This window comes from Anabrus simplex, chromosome 2 (assembly GCF_040414725.1).
Source record: "Anabrus simplex isolate iqAnaSimp1 chromosome 2, ASM4041472v1, whole genome shotgun sequence".
Taxonomy (NCBI): Eukaryota; Metazoa; Arthropoda; class Insecta; order Orthoptera; family Tettigoniidae; genus Anabrus; species Anabrus simplex.
The window spans coordinates 189577974-189598819 of NC_090266.1; the positions used below are offsets into that span (position 1 = coordinate 189577974).

General features: G+C 40.5%; 1 protein-coding gene across 1 annotated transcript in view; it reads right to left on the bottom strand.

The window, feature by feature from the left end:
- The window catches only part of LOC136862733 (uncharacterized), a 425476-nt gene that overhangs the window by 301224 nt on the left and 103406 nt on the right, over positions 1-20846 (bottom strand). The window contains exon 2 of the mRNA XM_067138959.2: positions 11793-11853. Coding sequence (XP_066995060.2) covers positions 11793-11853 — 61 coding nt within the window. The remainder of the gene's footprint in view (positions 1-11792; positions 11854-20846) is intronic.

Consider the following 20846-nt stretch of genomic DNA (forward strand, 5'->3'; position numbering starts at 1 on the left):
ATAATAATAATAATAATAATAATAATAATAATAATAATAATAGTAATAATAATAATAATAATAATAATAATAATAATAGTTTTATGCCTCACCAACTACTTATTACGGTTTTCGGAGATGCCTGGGTGTCAGACTTTTCTCCCGCAGGAGTTCTTTTATCTGCTGGTACATCTAAGGACACAAGTGTAGCGTATTTGACCACTTTAAAATATCACCGGACTGAGTTTGGAACGAACCCATCAACCTGAGCTCAGGTCAGTGTTCAACAGTCTAAGCCACTAAGCCAATTGACACATTTTCGGGGCAACTGGTCATTTGAGGTATCGCTGCCAAAGTATCTCACTAGATTGACCGTGTAAAATACAAATTAATATTTTCAATTGCCTAGACCTCTGTGGTCTCTTTTAATAGTGTGGAGAAACGTCCCTCTATAAAGATTAATGATGTGAGCTACAAACAATTAAGAACTTGTGTGCTGAGTGGCTCAGACGATTGAGGCGCTGGCCTTCTGACCCCCGCTTGGAAGATTCGATCCTGGCTCAGTCCGGTGATATGTGCACAGGTGCTCAAATACGTCAGCCTCGTGTCGGTAGATTTACTGGCACGTTTAAAAACTCCTGCGGAACTAAATCCCGGCACATCGGCGTCTCCGAAAACCTTAAAAGTAGTTAGTGGGACGTTAAAACAATAACATTATTATTATTATTATTATTATTATTATTATGATTATTATTATTATTATTATTATTATTATTATTATTATTATTATTATTATTATTATTATTATTATTATTATTATACTACAGTGTGTCCAGGGCGAACAGAGGTATGTGCTGGTTGATACGTTACTTTACTACGCGGCGCTTGTGTCGCTTTGTTTGCATCAGCTGACTGGATGGTGGTTATCACTTTTTCAAATAGGAAGTACAACCTGGCAATCATCCTCTATTATTATGATTAAGAAGTTATGGAAATGTTCCCAGCCATCTGAGCTTCTGCGTGAATAATTAATTAGTAGCGTCCGTCTAGATCAGGGTCGGCCAACTAGCTGGTGTGTGATGTAAGAGAGACCGTGTGACGTCAGAGAGACCATGTGACGTAAGAGCGCAGAAGGTGGGAAGCCGCTGTCGTAGACTGGAGACGAAGAGACAGCCTCGCTTTGTAGTAAACACGTGAAGTGCCATACATGCTGGTGACTACGGCTTTTATAGACACTTTTCACAAAAAGCCACACAAATCCTTCTTATTTAAAAATTTATCTCTTAGTTCTCTATCACACTGTAAATCTAATAACTCTAACTGTAGGTCTAGATCAACGTTATCTACAACTGAAAATGGCGTGGTTAAAAGTTTGTATCACGCTGCAGATTATGATCAGTATCAAGGCGAGGAAAGGGTTCGTGTAATTACAGAACTAAAAGGTAAAATAAATAACCATGCCGAGCATTCGATCAGTGAGTCAGCAGTTCGACTGAGTTATAAAATTTCATATTTAATTACAAAGAAACTTAAACCGTTCAGTGGTGGTGCATTTGTAAAGGAATGTTTAATTCTAGCAGGTGAGGAGTTTGTCTAAATATCATTCAAGAGTTCGAAGCTACCAGCTTGTCCGCGCACACAGTGTCGACAAAAAATCAAGATCTACCTGATGATGTCCACCTACAATTATTAGAACTGACAAAAAGCTTCCGGGCATACTCCTTAGCAATTGACGAGGGCACAGATATTTCTGACACGGCCCAGCTGGCCGTTTTCATACGAGAGGTTGACAAAAACTTAATAATTTGGAAGGAAATACTGGATTTAGTGCCTATGAAGAATACCACGAAAGGCATCGACATTCTCAATTGCATTGTAAGTGTTGTTGAAAATGCTTCTTTGCCATGGAACAAACTAGTTTCAATAGCAACAGATGGTGCGCCTTCTATGGTAGGGCGCAATTCTGGAGTAGTTGGGCTCATAATATTAAAAAGAAAGGTTTTCCCGATTGCATAGGTTTGCAGCGGGAATGTTGAGTATATTAGGTTCCACGTATGCCTGTGAACGAATCTTTTCTATTTTAAATCAACAAAACTAAAACATTGAAGCCAGTTGCCAGATCACGATTTGAAGTGTGCTCTTAAACTTTGTGTCCTCAAACATTAACTCCAAATATTGCAAAACTAATTAACGAAACAAGACTACAAAAATCAAAGAAACTCACGAGTGGCAACTGAGTATCGATATCATGAGATGAAACGTATGTTTCGAGTTTACAGATTACTCTCTGTACTATTTTTGTTGTAAAACTGTGCTGTTTGTTACTGTTAGCACTATATTTTACAGTGGGTGATATTGTAAAACACAGCAATTTTGTGTTCAATATCATTCCTCATCTTGCCTAGTACGCCTCATTTTGGTGCTGCCATTGGTTTTTGGGGTTTCCTCATAACCGCATAACCTTTGGTCGTGCCATTTGAGGATCCAGCCAGCCTCTGGGCTGATGATCTAACAGACAGACATGTAGAAATAAAGTTGCTTTATAACTTTTATGTTAATTCATAACAAAGTTACGTTACAATAAATTATGTGGAGAGAAATATGTACTACACATACCGCATTGTACTACCTGCAGTCCTTGGGCCTCCCTCTACGAATGAAGTTGCGTTTCCCCTCGCCCCTCTAGCCATCACTTCTCAGTTACAGTACTAAGTGTGTGACGGACGTGTTACCTGACATCACACGTACACGCAGTTGGCTGACCCTGGTCTAGATATTTATTTACAAGAGTGATGTTGCTGTAAATGATTTTAGGCATTGTGGTCAGCAGTCTTGTTTAGTTGGCGAACATGAGTGCGATTTTACAAGTGTGAAATAGGCCAAAACAGGATCAGATCCAACTAGCATCTGGGTAGGGGACCATGTTGGCAAGCATGAACGTCTGAGAAGATAAATAACTTAATAATGATCATTGCATGAATAAAACCAGCACCGTCGCAAGAACGAAAGCCAGCCCCGTAGTGTAGAGGCAGCGCCTCTGCTTTCACTCTGCAAACTTTGGGTTTCCAAGGATTTTGCCCCTGTTTAAGCAAGCAAGTTTGTAGTTTTACGTGACTGTTGTTGATACCGCGATCATTCGGCCGATGAGCCGGGTCCTTAATAAATATTTGTTGTCATATTACACATTCGTAAGACCGACTGATGAGACGAGGGGAAGCTGACTCGGTCAAGAAAGCCCAGCAATGTGACTGAGATGACGTCACGCTGACCACATGCTACTCCAGTACCTGTAGGCCAACTACTGCATCTGGGCAGCAGTTGTCTTAGCGAGCCAAGGCCTTGATTGGCTGCTGTGTCAAGGGTTAGTTTGTTATTATCAAGGTTAGGATTTCTATGTAAATACATATTTGTGTTTTCATTGCCTACAGTTAAGAGTTTGTCATTATGTTTACGAATTAGGGTATATGGAGTAATCAAAAACATTTTATTTTCCATATTTGTCCATATTTCCAGGTGAAGTTCAATTTTTTTAAAAAATAAAATGTATTTGAAGAAACTTTCATGTGTTAACATAATTTAATGTTCAATTTTAAACATGTTCCATACTTTATGGTGTCAACGTTATTCTTGTGAGAAAATCACGGTCCCCAATACTTCGTATGATGTTGAACGGAGTTTCAATGAATTGAAAGTAATGTATGTATGTTCAGTCTTCAGCCCCAAGGCTGGTTGGATCCTCAACAGCTCTGCCATCAGCTGTCATAGATGGCCTAGGCATCACTGAAGAGACATACTAGGGAAATGAGGAGTGAGGTAGTTTCCAGTTGCTTTTCTCACCGAGCCAGAAGTTGCTATTACACATCAGTCTGCCAAGCCCACTGAAATGCATGCATCGACCGACCCTATGAGCAACGTTTTCACACCGTTCATTGCAGGGACTGGCTGCACAAGGAATGGCATTTCTAGCATCGCTCATACCTCAAAGTCACTTTCATATTGTCATAGCCAAGGATAAGAGAGAGACAGATCAATGAAAGTAACAATATTGCTCTAGCCCATACCAGAAGACATTGTGCACTGTAAACACTAGGTCCTGCCAGCAAAGGCATTGCAAAGTAATATTAAGAAATAATAGACGTAGTTTCATATTTAAAAATTGAAAACAGTGTTTTACAACCTATTGTTTCTCAAATAGGTAATTATTACATGAAGAAAGATGTACTAATTGGTAGAACCAATTATAATAATAATTAAATTATTATTATTTTAGTACCAGTAGTGAAGAAAGTTAAACTCTTATTCCGTGGCTTTCATGTTTATGCAATAAATCTTCAACTGTACTCTTTGTACATTTAAGTACAAAAATACGACTCTGTGGTGCAGTAGTTAGCATGAATAGCTGCCACCCCGGAGGCCCGGGTTCGATTCCAGGCTCTGCCGCGAAATTTGAAACGTGGTACGAGGGCTGGAACGGGGTCCAATCAACCTCGGGAGGTCAACTGAGTTTATAGTTGGGTTTGATTCCCACCTCAGCCATCCTCGAAGTGGCTTACCGAGGTTTCCCACTTCTCCTCCAGGCTAATGCCGAGATGCTAACCTAACTTAGGACCTCGGCCACTTGCTTTCTTCTTCCTTGTCTATCCTTTCCCTTTGTCCCATCCCCCCAAAAGGCCCCTGTTCGACATAGAAGGTGAGGCCGCCTGTGCGAGGTACTGGTCCTCCATCCCAGTTGTATGCCCAGACCCAAAGTCTCACGCTCCAGGACACTGCTCTTGAGGCGGTAGAGGTAGGATCCCTCGCTGAGTCCGAGGGAATAGCCAATCCTGGAGGGTAAATATATTATGAAAGAAAGAAAGAAAGAAAGAAAGAATGTACAACAATTTGATACCGGTACAATATTTATACTTATTGCATTATTTTGCACCATTTTAATAAACAAATCGCTGTGCCGACCACACAAGGCATTGTAGTCTGCAGGAGTTCAGGCTGAGAAGCAGTCGCTTGGTAGGCCCTGGCCCTTCGGGGCTGTTGCGCCATGGTATTTGATTTGGTTTGGTTTGATTTGGTTTTGTTTGGCTTGGCTGGGTTTGGTTTTATAAACAAAATTACCATCGGTTATTTTTTATTATTTTTCGAGTGAGTTGACCACGAAAATCCTTTCCAAGAACCGTCGACTATGATGCTCTAACCCTTTTATCACCTCAATTTTTAGACCATGGCTACAGTAGGCAATCGAAATATGGGCCAGCAAGATTGTCATCTAAGCATCTGAACCACAAACAGGAGTGTGTAGGACAAGGCTCGTAAGTATTTTTGGTAGATTCTCGCGTACATTTGAGGGATGGGTTGTGGAAGTTTCAAATTTAAATTTTTCATACCCTTTATCCCAATTCTAAACCCAGATATTTACAGTAATGCCGGCCTGTGTAGCTCAAACGATAGAGCGTTGGTCTTCTGAGCACAAGTTGGCGGGTTCTGCTAGTGGCTTTACGTCGCACCGACACAGATAGGTCTTATGGAAGTTGGCGGGTTCGATCCCAGCTCAGTCCGCTGCTATTTCAAGGTGCTCAAATACGCCATCCTCGTGTCAGTAGATTTTCTGATACGTAGAAGAACTCTTGCGGGTCAATATTTCGGTATCTCGGCATCTCCGCAAGTCTTAAAAGTAGTTAGTGGGAAGTAAAACCATTATTATTATTATTATTATTATTATTATTATTATTATTATTATTATTATTATTATTATTATTATTATTATTATTATTATTATTATTATTATTATTTAGAGTAATATGTCGGTGTTTCAGTACACACTCCGCAGTATGTTGGGTTGTCGCACCTGATAGGTGCATTCGTAAAGGAAAGTAAAAGGAAACATCTCATTATGTATAAGTAGTGTTCCGTTTGAACGCGTGCCATTGCAGATTATGCTTAATAACTATCTACATGGCCGCCTCTGTGATGTAGTGGTTAATGTAATTAGCTGGCACCCTCGGAGGCCCGGGTTCAATTCTCGAATCTGTCACGAAATTTGAAAAATGGTACGAGGGCTAGAACGCGGTTCACTTAGCCTCTGGATGTCAACTGAGTAGAGGGGAGGGGGGTCTGATTCCCTCCTCAGCCATCCTCAAAGTTGTTTTCCGTGATTTCCAACTTCTCCTCCAGGCAAATCCCGAGATGGTACTTAACTTAAGGCACGGCTACATCCTTCCCTCTTCCACTTGTCTATCCCTTCCGATCTCCCCCTCCCCTCACAAGGTCCCTATTCAGTATAACATGTGAGGCCGGCTGGGTGAGATATTGTTCTTGCTTCCCAGTTGTATCCCCCGACCCAATGTCTCTCTCTCGAAGACACTGCCCTTGAGCCTGTAGAGGTGGGATCCCTAGCCGAGTCCGAGGGAAAAACCAACCCTGGACGGTCAACGGATGAAAAAGAAAGACAGAAAACTATCTACATGTATTATGTAGTCTCAATACGGGTACCACAGCTCCTAGTACTTGTATGGAGGTTCAGTGGCAACAGCTTCTCTTGCTATATTCACTTCTGCGAATCGCTTTGCGGTGTCCCCAATGGACGAGTCGCCATATGAAGCGTATCTTTTTGTGTGGCCACCTCTCACATTCTGGGACATACTGCGATCTGGATCGCCTCTCTGGATATTGCTGTCCATAATGTGCAGCTGCTTATTGTTTGTTCTGATGGCATTCTCAAAATATAGCCAGCATATCCACAAGTCATTGTTATGCATTTGACTAGACTGAATGTTTTTGTAAGAGAGCTGTTTGTATCCTGAGCAATGCACGAAGTTCTCACTCAGTATATTAGCAAATTAAGTTTCCGGGAAGTCTGCAACCCCTGTGATGCTTGGCAACTTCTCGAACTTTGTGGTGTTGCGTGGAGGCTTTTCGTGCTTCACGATGGAAGCTCCTACAGTGGACCAGGTAGACTACACATTCTACTGTGGAGTGTGTACCTGAAGCATCTGGTATAAAAAAAAGAACCTACCATACAGAAACTCCAGTTATCAGTTTCTAAGAAATGTACATAATTAAATGGCCATTACGCTACTGCTTAAAATCGAAATGAAAATATAAGTTTGTAAAGGAAGGGAAAAGATATATAAAATACAAAGCTGTACACGAAATCACGACAAAATTATAACAGATTTAAAGGAATATACACTTGCTTCCGGCTTCTTGGCTGAATGGTCAGCACTGAGGCCTTCCTTTCAGAGAGTTCCAGGTTCGATTCGCCGCAGGGTCGGGGATGTTAATCATATCTGATTAATTCTCCCGGCTCAGGGTCTGGGTGTTTGTGTTTGTCTCAACACTGCACACTCAGACAACACACAACCAACCTCCACAGAAACACGAGATACTGTTTACATCCCTCCATATTAGGTTGGCGTCAGAAAGGGCGTACGGCCAACAATTGTGCCAAATCAACATGTGCTACACAGTCGCACCCGCGACCCCACAGGCATGAGAAAAACGTTAGAAGGGTAAGAATAATATGTACTTGCCTTACTGTTCATCTACCAGACACGCACTTGGCGAAGCTGAAAAGCATTATTCTTAACTAAAGGTGTGTATATGCACAAGTGTGTATCATATGTGTATTCGTGGTCCTTGAAGCTCAATCGAAGTAATTTTCAATGGCATTCCGGCACTTAAATTGTATAAACACAAGAGTTCATGAGCTCAGTACGTGGCGCGGTATAGGTCATTTCCATACTACAACACAGGCCAGTCCCCTATTGGGACAATTAACTTTACATTAAGACTTATCGTCTGTCGTGGCCAAGGGAGGCAAGAAACAGCTGTCCAGAAACTGTACCACTTAGTTCCAGGGCAGCCGACAGCTCTATGCACTGCCTAGAAGCTGTTCGGAGGCGGTTTCAACCTCGTCAATTAGAGATCAGAAATTACATTTATGATGGGACAGGGGGGTTAAATTAAAATAAACAATAACAATTTGTAATAGAGGGTTCAAAATTAAAATCCAATTACTTCTTAGTAGATGGGAAATGCTCGAATTAACGGATGAGTTGAAGAATTCAAAATGAAAACATATATGACCAACTTCTTTTACAAGAACTGGCTATTTCTAGTTACTTCCGTAATTCAGATCGAGGATGTGGAAAGTTCCCAGGCGATCGAACACAAGATAACGAAAATCAGGACATGAGAGCTACAACAAAAACGTAAACGGTGTTTCCATGACGCCACTTAGGCTGCATGTGTGTCTATTTCGACGTTCTTTTTTAACCTATTGGGTGAACTATAGCCGAGTTTTAATTAAGTTACCTCTGTCGAGTGAACACCGAATTTTTCACCAGAGAGTTGGTTGCGCGGTGCGGCCCGCAAACTTGCATTGGGGAGATAGTAGGTTCGAGCCCGTTTATAGGGAGCCTTGAAGATCGCCCTAAGTGGTTTCTCATTTACACACCTGGTAAATTCTGGGGTTATGCTTTAATTAAAGCCATGGACGATCCCCTCCCAGCCTTAGCCTTTTCCTATCACATCGTCGCCGAGAAACATAACTGAGCACGACGCTAAACCACAAAAAAGAAAAGTTTTACATTCCGGATTCGTACAGCATGAGATGTCGACTGGATGTTCTTCCGCCTTTCAAAAATCCGACTACCTCTACTAGGATTGAACCCGCGATAGATGTCGATTCTCTATCACTGATGGCGTTAATTGTTCTCATAAGCGAGTTTAGTTAAACACTGATAGGAGCAAAATGCGAGCAAGAAGTAAAAACGGACTTCACTTTACAATTTTAGCTTTAGAATAAGATCTATATTTTAAGAATTGTTACTAAAAATTCATTTTTATTCCTAATTTTTTGTTACTCGTGTAAATTTATTAACCTTACGTTGATCGAGGGGCGGGCGTGACGCTCACATTTTACTTGTATTCTGTATAAAATTATATTAAATCGAGTTAAATTGTTGAACGTTCTTCAGGTTGATTTTTCTATGGTTTAAAAATCGGAATTTGGTCACTGATGGACCATGCATCAAGTAACAGAACTTCAAACAACAACAAAAAGCTATATATTATGCACTGTAAAAATATTGTGTTGTAAAAGCAAAATATTAATATTCCTGATGTATGTTTATTACAATGGCGTACACTTTCTTGTTATTTGATGTTAGAAGAGTGTTGACACGGTTCAGGAATTACTCTGTTTCCATTAATTACTTATAACATGATCAACTTCAAACTACGTGATTCATATTTTGTATTGATGTCTCATTTTTCGGGTTTCAGGAGTGAGGTAAGGTTGCAGAGTTAGTTGCTGTCAAAACCTGTTTGACAACTGGGCCTTGAGTACATTCAACCTCGACTGATGGTGTTAAGAAATAAGTCTCTAACAATAGGGTTTAAATGGCAAATTTTACTTGTTGAAATGAATTCAGAAATATTCTTAAAATTGGCGCCAATTACTTGTGAATCACGCTGAATATGTCACTGTAGCCTCAGAGGTGCCAGATGTATAATGATGTACTATTTGGAGATTTCATTGTTAAATGAAATTAATCAATACAGTATTAATGTAGGAAATATCGCACCCAATTTCTTGATAGGTACATTCACATGAACCGTAAGTCAGGTCTGAGCAGTCTTGGGAAAAGAAAAGAAAAGAAAAGAAAAGAAAAGAAAAGAAAAGAAAAGTAATTGGTCTGAATTATAGTTACCTGAGAAATAGTGTACTCAATTGCAACTAAAAATTACATTTTCAACAAGTAATCAATCAGTAACTTTACAATTAAATTTAATTCACAGAACGCCAATCTTAAAGAAATGACCGACATTACTTTCGCATGGGACTTTAAGGGTACCAAAGGTTGCAAAGAAGAAGATAATTACTTCTTTTTGGCATAGCGTAATTAGGTGGCTGTTCTCACTAAGTGAGACTAAGAATGATACCATGGAAATTTCAAAATGATTTTCCCATATTTTAGTTAGCGACTTCTAGCATTTCAAGTAATTTGCCATTTACTTTACAAAACAATCGGTTCTTAAAATTCTCATCGCTAAACTTAAGTACACCATTGCATTTGATGAAAAGACACTCTACAGTGGCACTTGAAGGAATATCTGTGTTTCATTTTAAGAATACCCCAGCAACGATGGATATTGTAGGTAAAATCTGATGTGTTTGGATGTAATGAAGACGTAAGGAATTTAAATCAATCAATCAATCAATCAATCAATCAATCAATCAATCAATCAATCAATCAATCAATCAATCAATCAATCAATCAATCAATCAATCAATCAATCAATCAATCAATCAATCAATCAATCAATCAATCAATCAATCAATCAATCAATCATCTGCATTAAGGGCTATCGCCCAGGTGGTAGATTTCCTATCAATTGTTTACCTAGCTTTTTCTTAAACGTTTTCACAGAAATTGGAAATTTATCCAACATTTCCCTTGATAATGTACTCCAATCCCTTACTCCTAGTCCTATAAATGAATATTTGCCCCAATTTGTCCTCTTGAAATCCAACTTTATCTTCATATTACGATCTTTCCTACATTTAAAAACTCCGGTGGAGCTTATTCGCCTATTAATGTCATTGCATGCCATCTCTCCACTGACAGCTCGAAACATACCACACAGTCGAGCATCTTGTCTCCTTACCCCCAAGTCTTCCCAACACGATGTTTGCAACATTTTTGTAACACTACTCCTTTGTTGGAAATCACCCAGAACAAATCGTGCTACTTTCCCTTTAATCATTTCAAGCTTTCGTATCAAGTAGTCCTAGAACCATGCTTTAATTGTGATATTATCAAATACTTATACGCCCTCTCCTTTACATCCTTACTACATACAACCCCTAAATACGTACTCTCAAAACCATGTGAAGAGATATGTAACCTTCCTTAACAACTTCATTAATATGGTTACCCCAATGAAGTCAGAAAACCGGGCGAGTTGGCCATGCGGTTAGGGGCGCGCAGCTGTGTGCTCGCATCCGGGAGATAGTGGATTCGAATCCCACTGTCGGCAGCCCTGAAGATGGTTTTCCGTGGTTTCCCATTTTCACACCAAGCAAATGCTGGGGCTGTACCTTAATTAAGGCCAAGGCCGCTTCCTTCCCATTCCCAGGCCTTTCCCGTCCCATTGTCGCCATAAGACCTATCTGTGCCAGCGCGAATAAAGCAAATAGCAAGAAGTCAGCACTGGTGAAGCTACTGATTCCGTTTTTGTAGAACTGTAAAAGTTATCTTCATCATCACTTGATCTCCCGCCCACCCCTTCCGTTTCTGCTTCCATGCGATATACAGTATATCGATTACTACAATGTAACTATAACAATTGTATTTCAAGAAGTAAAATATGAGTAAAAATTATATGCTGTAAGAAGTAACGAGTACAAGTAATAATTACTAGAAAATAATCGTTACACGTAATTCGATTACTTTTACTAAATTACTTCCCGACTCTTTTGCCGGGCTGAGTGGCTCAGACGGTTGAGGTGCTGGCATTCTGACCACATGGCAGGTTGTATTTGAAGGGGCTCAAATACGTCAGCCTCGTGTCTATAGATTTACTGGAACGTAAAAGTATTTCTGAGGGACTAAATTCCTTCACCTAGGCGTCTCCGTAAACCGTAAAAGTAGTTAGTGGAACGTAAAGCAAGTAGCATAATTATTACATCCTAACTCTGGTCCTGAGCTATGCGTATACTTCTACCAAATACTAACTGCACGTCCTCAGTTTTACAGTTCGCAGTAACAGACTTAGGCCTATTTCTTCATTATTGAGGGAATTATGTTACTCACCAACCATACGGATGAAAATGGCATTCTGATCCGTCCTGTCCACTGATATACCTCCGCGTCGCTGTAACAACAAAAAGCATTTCAAATTAGTATGAAGAAATGTACATTACGTCATACAAGTATACTCAACCATACAAAATTTTAAATACAATTAAACAGAAAGACCGAGTTGTCTGCGTGGTACGGGCCACACAGCTTTAAGCTTGCATTCCGGATATGTCGAGTCCAAAACCCACTACCGGCAACCCTGAAGATAGTTTACCGTGGTTTATCATTTTCACACCAGTCAAATGCTGGACTGTACTTTAATTAAGATCACGGCCGCTTCCATTCCTATCTCACTGTCGCCAAAAACCTATCTGAGTTGGCGCGACATTAAGTTACGAGAAATTAATTAAGAATAAACATGCTGGTAGTGCCTTAATTAATAGAGAAATTCCCCAATTGAAAGGATTTGGGGGTTGCGTTATTTATTTAATCTATTTATTTATTTATTTATTTATTTTTTATTTATTTATTCCTGACTTACATTTGTGGAGAAGTCATGGTTCTCGGCTCTCTCTTACACTTAACCACTTTAAAAAATAAAATTTAATAATGTAAACCTAAAAGTCAAAATAAGATATAGTAATTTTAATACTACGGACAGATATACTAAGACTAGGTTACAAATCAGTAGGGCAATTGAGAATAATAATAATAATAATAATAATAATAATAATAATAATAATAATAATAATGACTGAAGTGCATAATACTGCGGATAAAGGAAAACCCATTCATACAATATACCCACGATGACCCACACAACTCAGTTACTGTATATGTTCCCAGCAAAAAAATTAGGCAGGCAGATTTGAATTATGAGAGGAAATAACCTGACGAATGGCCACTGGGAGTGTAGTCCAGAGTCTCACTGCAGTAACTGAAAAGAATGACTGTAGGAATTCGTTCGATTTAGTGGAATTTAGTCCTTTATCGGTAATGATCAATGCCTAAGGATTTGTTATGGTGAGTGCGGTAGTGCTTGGATGTACGCACATAAATGAGGCATTTTACATTTAAAATGGCAAGTGATGTATCGCGACTATTTTCCCTTATGTGCGAAAATCGTTTCTCGATCTGGTAAAGGCGGGAACATTGCTTAACGACGTTATTTAACAAGCGGTTCGCAAATTTTTATATTTCACATGCAATACGAAGCAGGTTATCGGAAACTCCTTGTATTTATTCTCCAAACTGTCTTCGGAAATGTGTAACAATAAAATTCGTATTGGGTTCTTCTTAGATTCTTTGAGGAAAGAGTTTGTGTCTGAAGACAGCTGCCGAAGAAAAGTTTGTGGTAGAAAATGAAGGGGCGATCAGCATAAGAAGAGAAACAAATTGATTCAGATAATTCAGTGATGTGGACATCTCTCACTACGACTTTAGTTAGAGAAAATGATGTAAAGTTAAGCTTGTAGTTTTGGGTGAGTATGGATACCGTGATCATAGCCTGGGGACTTCCAAATGTGTACCGAATGCGAGCCACAGGGACGTACGTTTTCATTTCCAGAACCTCACGATAACCGCGGCCAATTAGGTGAGAAGCTATCGATGAATTCACTCAGCTATCACGCTCCCAGAACATTATCTTACTGGCACCGTGGTCAAAAACCAACCATTCATAGAATCCGCGCACTGTTGGAAGCTGTTGGCGGTTCCAGAGCCACAGATGCCATACATCTCCACAAATTCAACAGAGCATACGAGTACAATCACACGAACAGACCACAGCCGAAACACCGACAGTAAACAACTGTAGTGTTACTGCGTTGTAATTGTTATGTTCAACTACCTGTAAGGGGATATTTCCTGTTATATTTTGTAATTTTTTCGCGAAACCCGATTATTATTATGTTACGCTACTTGTAAGTGAATGGCCTGCCTAGCTGAGGCAGTAAAGGAGATCTCGATTTACCCGGAAGGATCTGAGTTTGATTTTCTATCAGGAAGTCGGAAAATTGAGAGAAGAGACCTTCACTTCTGGAGAGGCACGTGGCTTTGGGGTCACTCATTCTACGTCAGCAATGAGCACTGCCCGACTCGTTGCTGAATGATCAGCATACTGGCCTTCGGTTCAGAGGGCCTCGGGTTCGATTCCCGGCCGGGTCGTGGATTTTAACCTTCATTGGTTAATTCCAGTGGCCCGGGGACTGGGTTATTGTTCTTTCCCCAACATCCCTGTAACACACACCACACATAACACTATCCTCCACCACAATAACACACAGTCACCTACACACGGCAGATGCCGCCCACTCTCATCGGAGGGTCTGCCTTACAAGGGTTGCACTAGGCTAGAAATAGGCACATGAAATTAAGAAAGAAGAAATGAGCACTAGGTCAATTCCTTATTGGATAGACTGCGGACATTGGAAGACTTTACCTCCCGCTCTTTTGGGGGCCTTCGTGGCCGATACGGAGATAGCTTTGCATTATTTTGCTGTACTTGTAAGGAGCCAAGCTGAGTGGCTCAGACGGTGGATAGCTGGTTTTCTCAGTCCAAGTTGGCCGATTCGAATCTGGCTCCGTCCGGTGGTATTTGAAGGTGCTCAAATACGGCACCTTCGTGTCGGTAGATACACCGGCACTATCAAGAACTCCTGCGGGGCGTCATTGCGGTACTCTGGCGTCACCGACAGCCGTAAACGTAGTTAGTGGGAAGTAGAGCCAATAACATAAATAGTAATTGGTATTGACGAGAAATTTACATAAAATAACAGGAAACACCCCTTACAAGTATAGTCTAGACTATATTATTATTATTATTATTATTATTATTATTATTATTATTATTATTATTATTATTATTATTGTTACGGAGTTATCCGTGGTAGTTAGAGGTGAAAGAAGGTGCTGGGATGAATAGGTCTCAATCTACGAAATTAAAGTTAATTTAAAATTTAACAAGGTTATATTTTCTTTTCAAGATCAAGAAATAACAAATATAACAGGTACACAGTAGCCTAACAACAAATCGAGAATATACAATTACAGAGTTACAGGATTTGGGCTCCGAGAACCAGACACACAATTCTTGAGCAGTAAGCCCAACTTTACCCGTACACGATTCAACCAACTTGCCCCCTATTACTCAGTAAAGCCTACTCGAGGCACACAGAAATCAAATTTTTTTGGAAGAGCAAATTCCACCTTCAAGCTGTCCTCTAAGGACATAAACAGAGGGGTAAAAATACCCAACCTACTGAGGCCGATTTAGTAAATAAACAGGAAAATTACAAGGCACTCCTAATACACTTCTTTAAAACCTACTTGGTACTAGGCCACTAATGCAGGGGCTATTTACATTACATAAGAAGGGAAGAAACGGTTGAGAAAATAAGTTCACCTCAAAGCAATATGAGTGGGAGCTCGAGAGGGTTAAGCACTCTCTATCCCAATATCTAGTTACAGAGGTAGAATTTAAATTAAGAGACTTTTACATTTTAGAGGAAAGTTACATGGTAGCAGGTTTCGAACCCGCCCCGAGGGTTAAACTGCTGAGCTGGCAGGAAAATAAGTTATAAGACGGCCATTACCTGGTGGTTGAACTGCTGCCCGAAGAAAGAGGCGCTTCCCGCCCCCTGCTACATAATTTACACACTGATAGATGTTACTGAAGTGGCGCAGAGACCCGAAAATCAGCAGTTTATATACCCTCGCGGAACATTCGAGACCTTTCAGGAATGAGAACACCCGCCCACAAGCCTTTTATTGGACGACCAAAAGATTACATGTCAGAAGTGAAGAAGAAAACCAGGATTGGTGGAAAATTAATTACAGAAATTACTCATTGGTCGAATTCAAAACTGGCGGAAAGTGAAGGGTTATACAGCCAACCTAAACAATGACTGAAAGAAATTTAACAAAGAATAAACTTATGAACACAAAATTTCTCCAAAAACACAGTTCTTTCACTTCGCACTAGGGTGCATAATTGTAGTCCTTCAGTAGTGCCATCTAGAAGAGAATGTTCACACTTCTTACTACAGGCAAAACAAAAATACATCGAAAAGGACACCGTTCAGAACACTTCAAAATTTACAAGTAGGGACATCTTCTGAGAAACTAGAGAATTAGCACTGTAGTTAAAGTTCAGGCTTCCTCCAGTAGAGGAGTTTCAACTGGCGCAATGTTTGAATTAGCGGAGCGGAGGTGTACCGCCCGGTACAATTATTATTATTATTATTATTATTATTATTATTATTATTATTATTATTATTTACTTATAATGGAATATTTTAAGTCATATTCTGTAAATTTCGCTTAAATTCCCGTGCGATTGCTCGTAATTATTATGTGACACTAAATGGAAGTGTTTTTATTTAATTTTCAAGTATTTTGTTTTCAGAAATGAAAATGAAAAATGAAAATCCACAGTGTGTTTCCAGTCATTCGACCGGGTCAGGAATGGAATGAATGAAGCCCCATCTAGCGGCGAGGATAGGAACTGTTTCGGCTGCCGAAGCCTGTCGCACTCCTCTGGGGCAATGATTAATTAATGACGGATGAAATGAAATGATAATGAAGAGTTTTGCTGGAATGAAAGATGACAGAAAAAACCGGAGTATCCGGAGAAAAACCTGTCCCGCCTCCGCTTTGTCTAGTGACCAGTGACCAGGATTTCAACCACGGAACCCAGCGGTGAGAGGCCGGCGCACTGCCGCCTGAGCCACGAAGGCTCTGCTTGTTTTCAGAAATGTTTAAATGTTTTTTTTCGTTATCATGTGATTTCTTGATATGGTGCCGTTTCTTGTATTTCCTTGTTTACGTGCAATACTCTCTTGTTGTGTATTGTTACGTATCTTTATGGAACGTACGTATTCATTTAATTTAGATGCTATTTTATTATAAGCAGACAGTAATACCGGGATATCCGTACATTGTAATGTATAAGTTAGTAATTTAAAAAATCTCCTAAACGACCGGTTCTGAAAATATATCTCAACATATGATAACTTAAAAAAGACCACTGTCGCGTAATCCTGAGAAAGTAAAGTAGTAGTAATTTCATGAAAACGAACCGTGCATTGGAGCATGTGTTTCATAAATAATAACCGGATTGAGTGTAGAGCCGACTGGGTTGATTCGACAGTAAAAGCCGAAGCAAAGTAATTTCCGTACAGGCCATGTAGTTCTTGGAGGGGAGGAAAGTAAAGGCTGCCACTATCTACTAATTTTTGGTGTAGGCTAAGTGAACCTCGGGGCAATGTGCATCTCCGGAAATGGAAATCTCATTTCTTAAATTTTTCTACTTCCTAACGGGCAATCGAACCCGCATACTTCCGGTGATACGACAGTACCCAGGTCTAATTAATACAAAGCGCGCTATACTGGAACAGGAGAATGCTTCAGCACATCAAGTAAAGATTTTTTTTGAACACAGATAGGTCTTATGACGGTGGGATATGAAAAGGTTAGGGGTGTGAAGGAAGTAGTCGTGATCTTAATTAAGGTACAGACTCAGCATTTGGTTTGTGTGAAAATGGGGAACCACGGAATATCATCTTCAGGGCTGCCGACAGTGGGTTCGAACCCACTATCTCCTGAATGCAAGCTAACAGCTGCGCGCCCTTAACTGCACGGTCAACTCGCACGGTAAAGTTAACATCAAACGCGGGATTTAGACGGAACAGAAATGCAATCTCTTCCAGTACGGAATCCAGATATTCCACCTACTCGCAACGGTTTGTTCGGGTCCATGGTATAAATTCTTCGAAGAAGACGATTTGATCATTTGCAAAACACCAGAAACACCTGGACTGGCTTCGAATTTTGATGCTGGCAGAGATGGATGAAATTCATCGAAAATTGACGCCTCTTTATTTAAGAATATTTTTTGTCTAGTTGTTATTCTAACAAAACAATAAAGCATTGTACTGTTCAGCCAAACTGGCATTAGTACCAAGAAAGCTGAAGTTAACTTGTAATTTTCAAATCATCAGAATATAGCATCCCAGCACATAATCTCTCCTCACGGTTACCAGTGGAATATGAGCTGGTTGTACGGCAGACCCCTTTCTTTTCCCCACAGGCTGCAATATTAACAACAAACAAGTGTGTCACAGCAGATTAGATTAGAGTTTAGTCGCATGGTCTCCAGGGTTACGTTATATCATCAAGGCGTTACCCTTTGAGTCTGCAGAGTGCACGTTTTTAACATGTCGGAAGTACCCGTTCCAGGAATATAACTACCCAGCCCAATGGATAGCAGTTCAGATTAAGTGAAATCTGTGCTTCCCTAAAATGTCTCGGATAAAAATATGGTATATGGCTGGGAGTTTACATCCCAGCAGCAGTTAAGTGTCTTAACAGACACAGACAGTGGGATATTGTGAGAGGTTCTTTCATGTACCGTAAATCTCCTAACATGATTAGGATACCAACATATAACGCCATGGACTCACATGGCCAATTAACGTTTTAGGCGTGCCAAGATGTTTGCTGCCCACCCAAATGACTTGCAGGTATCGGAATTTCACGTAGACAGCGTGATGAATTGTTCATCTGGGGTTCTTGGATTTCCTGACGGATTTTACGATCTCTAATATCCACAGTTCCTCAAGTGACCTCACGAGGCTGAATAAATCTCAGATCGGGATTGAATTTCCTTGGATGAGCCGTGAACCGAAAATGAGCTCCCCAGTAAAAGGCAAAATTACTACCTCTACAATAAAGATACCAATTTGATGATGATGATGATGATGATGATGATGATGATGATGATGATGCTTGTTGTTTACAGGGGCCTAACATCTAGGTCATCGGCCCACAATAGTATGAAATGAGACGAATTGCAACGACCATTTATAAGTCCAAAATCATCCACTGACTAGAATTCAAAACGTGACGACGGAGAATGAATGGGTAACATGAATTTAAAACAATCAGTGGATCCGACCCGCAATGCCCCACATTCCCAGAAACTATCGTACAGCAATAGTATTATACTGACGAAGGGACTGCTTCTAAAGCACAATCCTGAATCGATTATTATTATTAGCGTATGGCAACCTACACAAAGCAGTATACATAAACAGTAAGCACAATTAATGTTATATACATAATTACAAAATACACACATTATAAGAGCGAAAACAATTATGCAAGCAAAAGGGTTCAAAAAGTTAAATCAAAACACTCTAGCCATCGTATGGCCTCAGTAGAAGCCACCACAAAGTCCTGGATGGATCCAACGAATGACCTTCCAACGCATTCGGTGATAATATGATCGATGGTCTGCTTAACTGCACCACAGTCACAGGCTGGGGAAGATCTCATTCCCCACTTAAACGTCACTGATCCGCATCTCCCATGGTTCGTAAGGACTCTGCTGAGGGCTTCCTATGTCTTAAGGGGCAAATAAAAGCCAGCTGGAGATTATTATAATTGAACTATGTCTGCCATAGAGTCGGAGCTACGCTGTTCCACTCTTGTTGCCAATCAGTTTTTGGATTGAGTTCCTGAATCGATGATGCTTGTTGTCCAAATGTGTCCAATATCCAGGTCATCGGCCCCTCATATCATAATGGTACTTATCGCTAGTAAAAGTAGAACCATGGTATTTGTCATGTGGCGGCAATAATCAAAAGTAGCGTAGACTCGCAGTATTCCACGCATTATGGTACTACACACAGGTAATGTAATACGCGCATGTAACGCAGACCTATGGTGTTTCTCACACTGCGTCGGACTTAAAGGCAACGCAAACCTATGATGTTCCTCGCATAGGTGTACTAATCACAGGGACTCGTACTATCCCGTGGTGTTCCTCACATACTGGGTACCAATCACAGGCAACGCAGACCCACGGTGTCGCTCATATAGTGGTACTAATCACAGGCAACTCCCAGACCTGTGGTGTTTCTCACATAATGGTACTAATTACAGGCAACGTAAGCCCATGGTGCTCCGCATGTAGTGGTACTAATGACGGGTACTGTACATCCGACCCTGAGTGCGGCCAGTATCCAGTATTCGGGAGATAAAAGGTTCGAACCCCACTGTCGGCAGACCTGAAGATGGTTTTCCGTGGTTTCCCATTTTCACACCAGGCAAATGCTGGGGCTGTACCTTAATTAAGGCCACGGCCGCTTCCTTCCCACTCCTAGCCCTTTCCTGTCCCGACGCGCAGGTCGCCTACGGGATTCAAATCAAAAGACCTGCATCTGGCGAGTCGAACTTGTCCTCGGACACTCCCGGCACTAAAAGCTATACGCCATTTCATTTCATCCCATGGTCGTCCCAATTAGTCGCCTCTTACGACATGCAGGGGATACCGTGGGTGTATTCTTCGTCTGCGTCTCCCACCCACAGGGGGTAGATACCAATTTCAGTTGTGATTTAATCTCCTATCCTTGACAATATGAGCCACATAAATCGACGGTGAATTTGATAACGAATTCTATTTCTCGTCCTCGGTTCATTTAACAGAAAATCTTACAATGGCTATCATATCTACATAAGGTTATTCTCATTTCCTTGAAAACATTAAATCAAGGGTCTATCATCATCCAAGTTAACCCCGCATCTAATTTCGCTTTACAGCAAGGTCACTTAGCCTCAGAGGAAATATGCACTTCTCCATTCGTCACCCATGATCACATCACAGAATCAAAATTCTACGTTGAGCATGTACTGATTCTAAATCTAATCTTTAAACAAAATTGATGTCATCCTACAGTCTTAAAATCATTATTTGCACCTGTTTGTAACAACAACTTTTTTCGTGAGCATTCGTATGTTTTTCCTTCAGGCTATGAATAAGATATCCGGAGCGATGAAACGACAATTTAATCGGTGAATAAATGTTACCCTAACAGAAAGTTGCTTATAGCAACTCTATACTACTACAAAGTAGTTCGTAGTGCAGGTTCCTGCTGTCACGTCCCAGATTGTGAAACATGGTCAACGACTGAGTGGCCCAATTAAGTGTTCCTGAGAGTCGGGATTATCAGTTTCTATGGAATAAGAGTGGACAATTCGGAAATATTCTGATTCATGGTCCTCCTT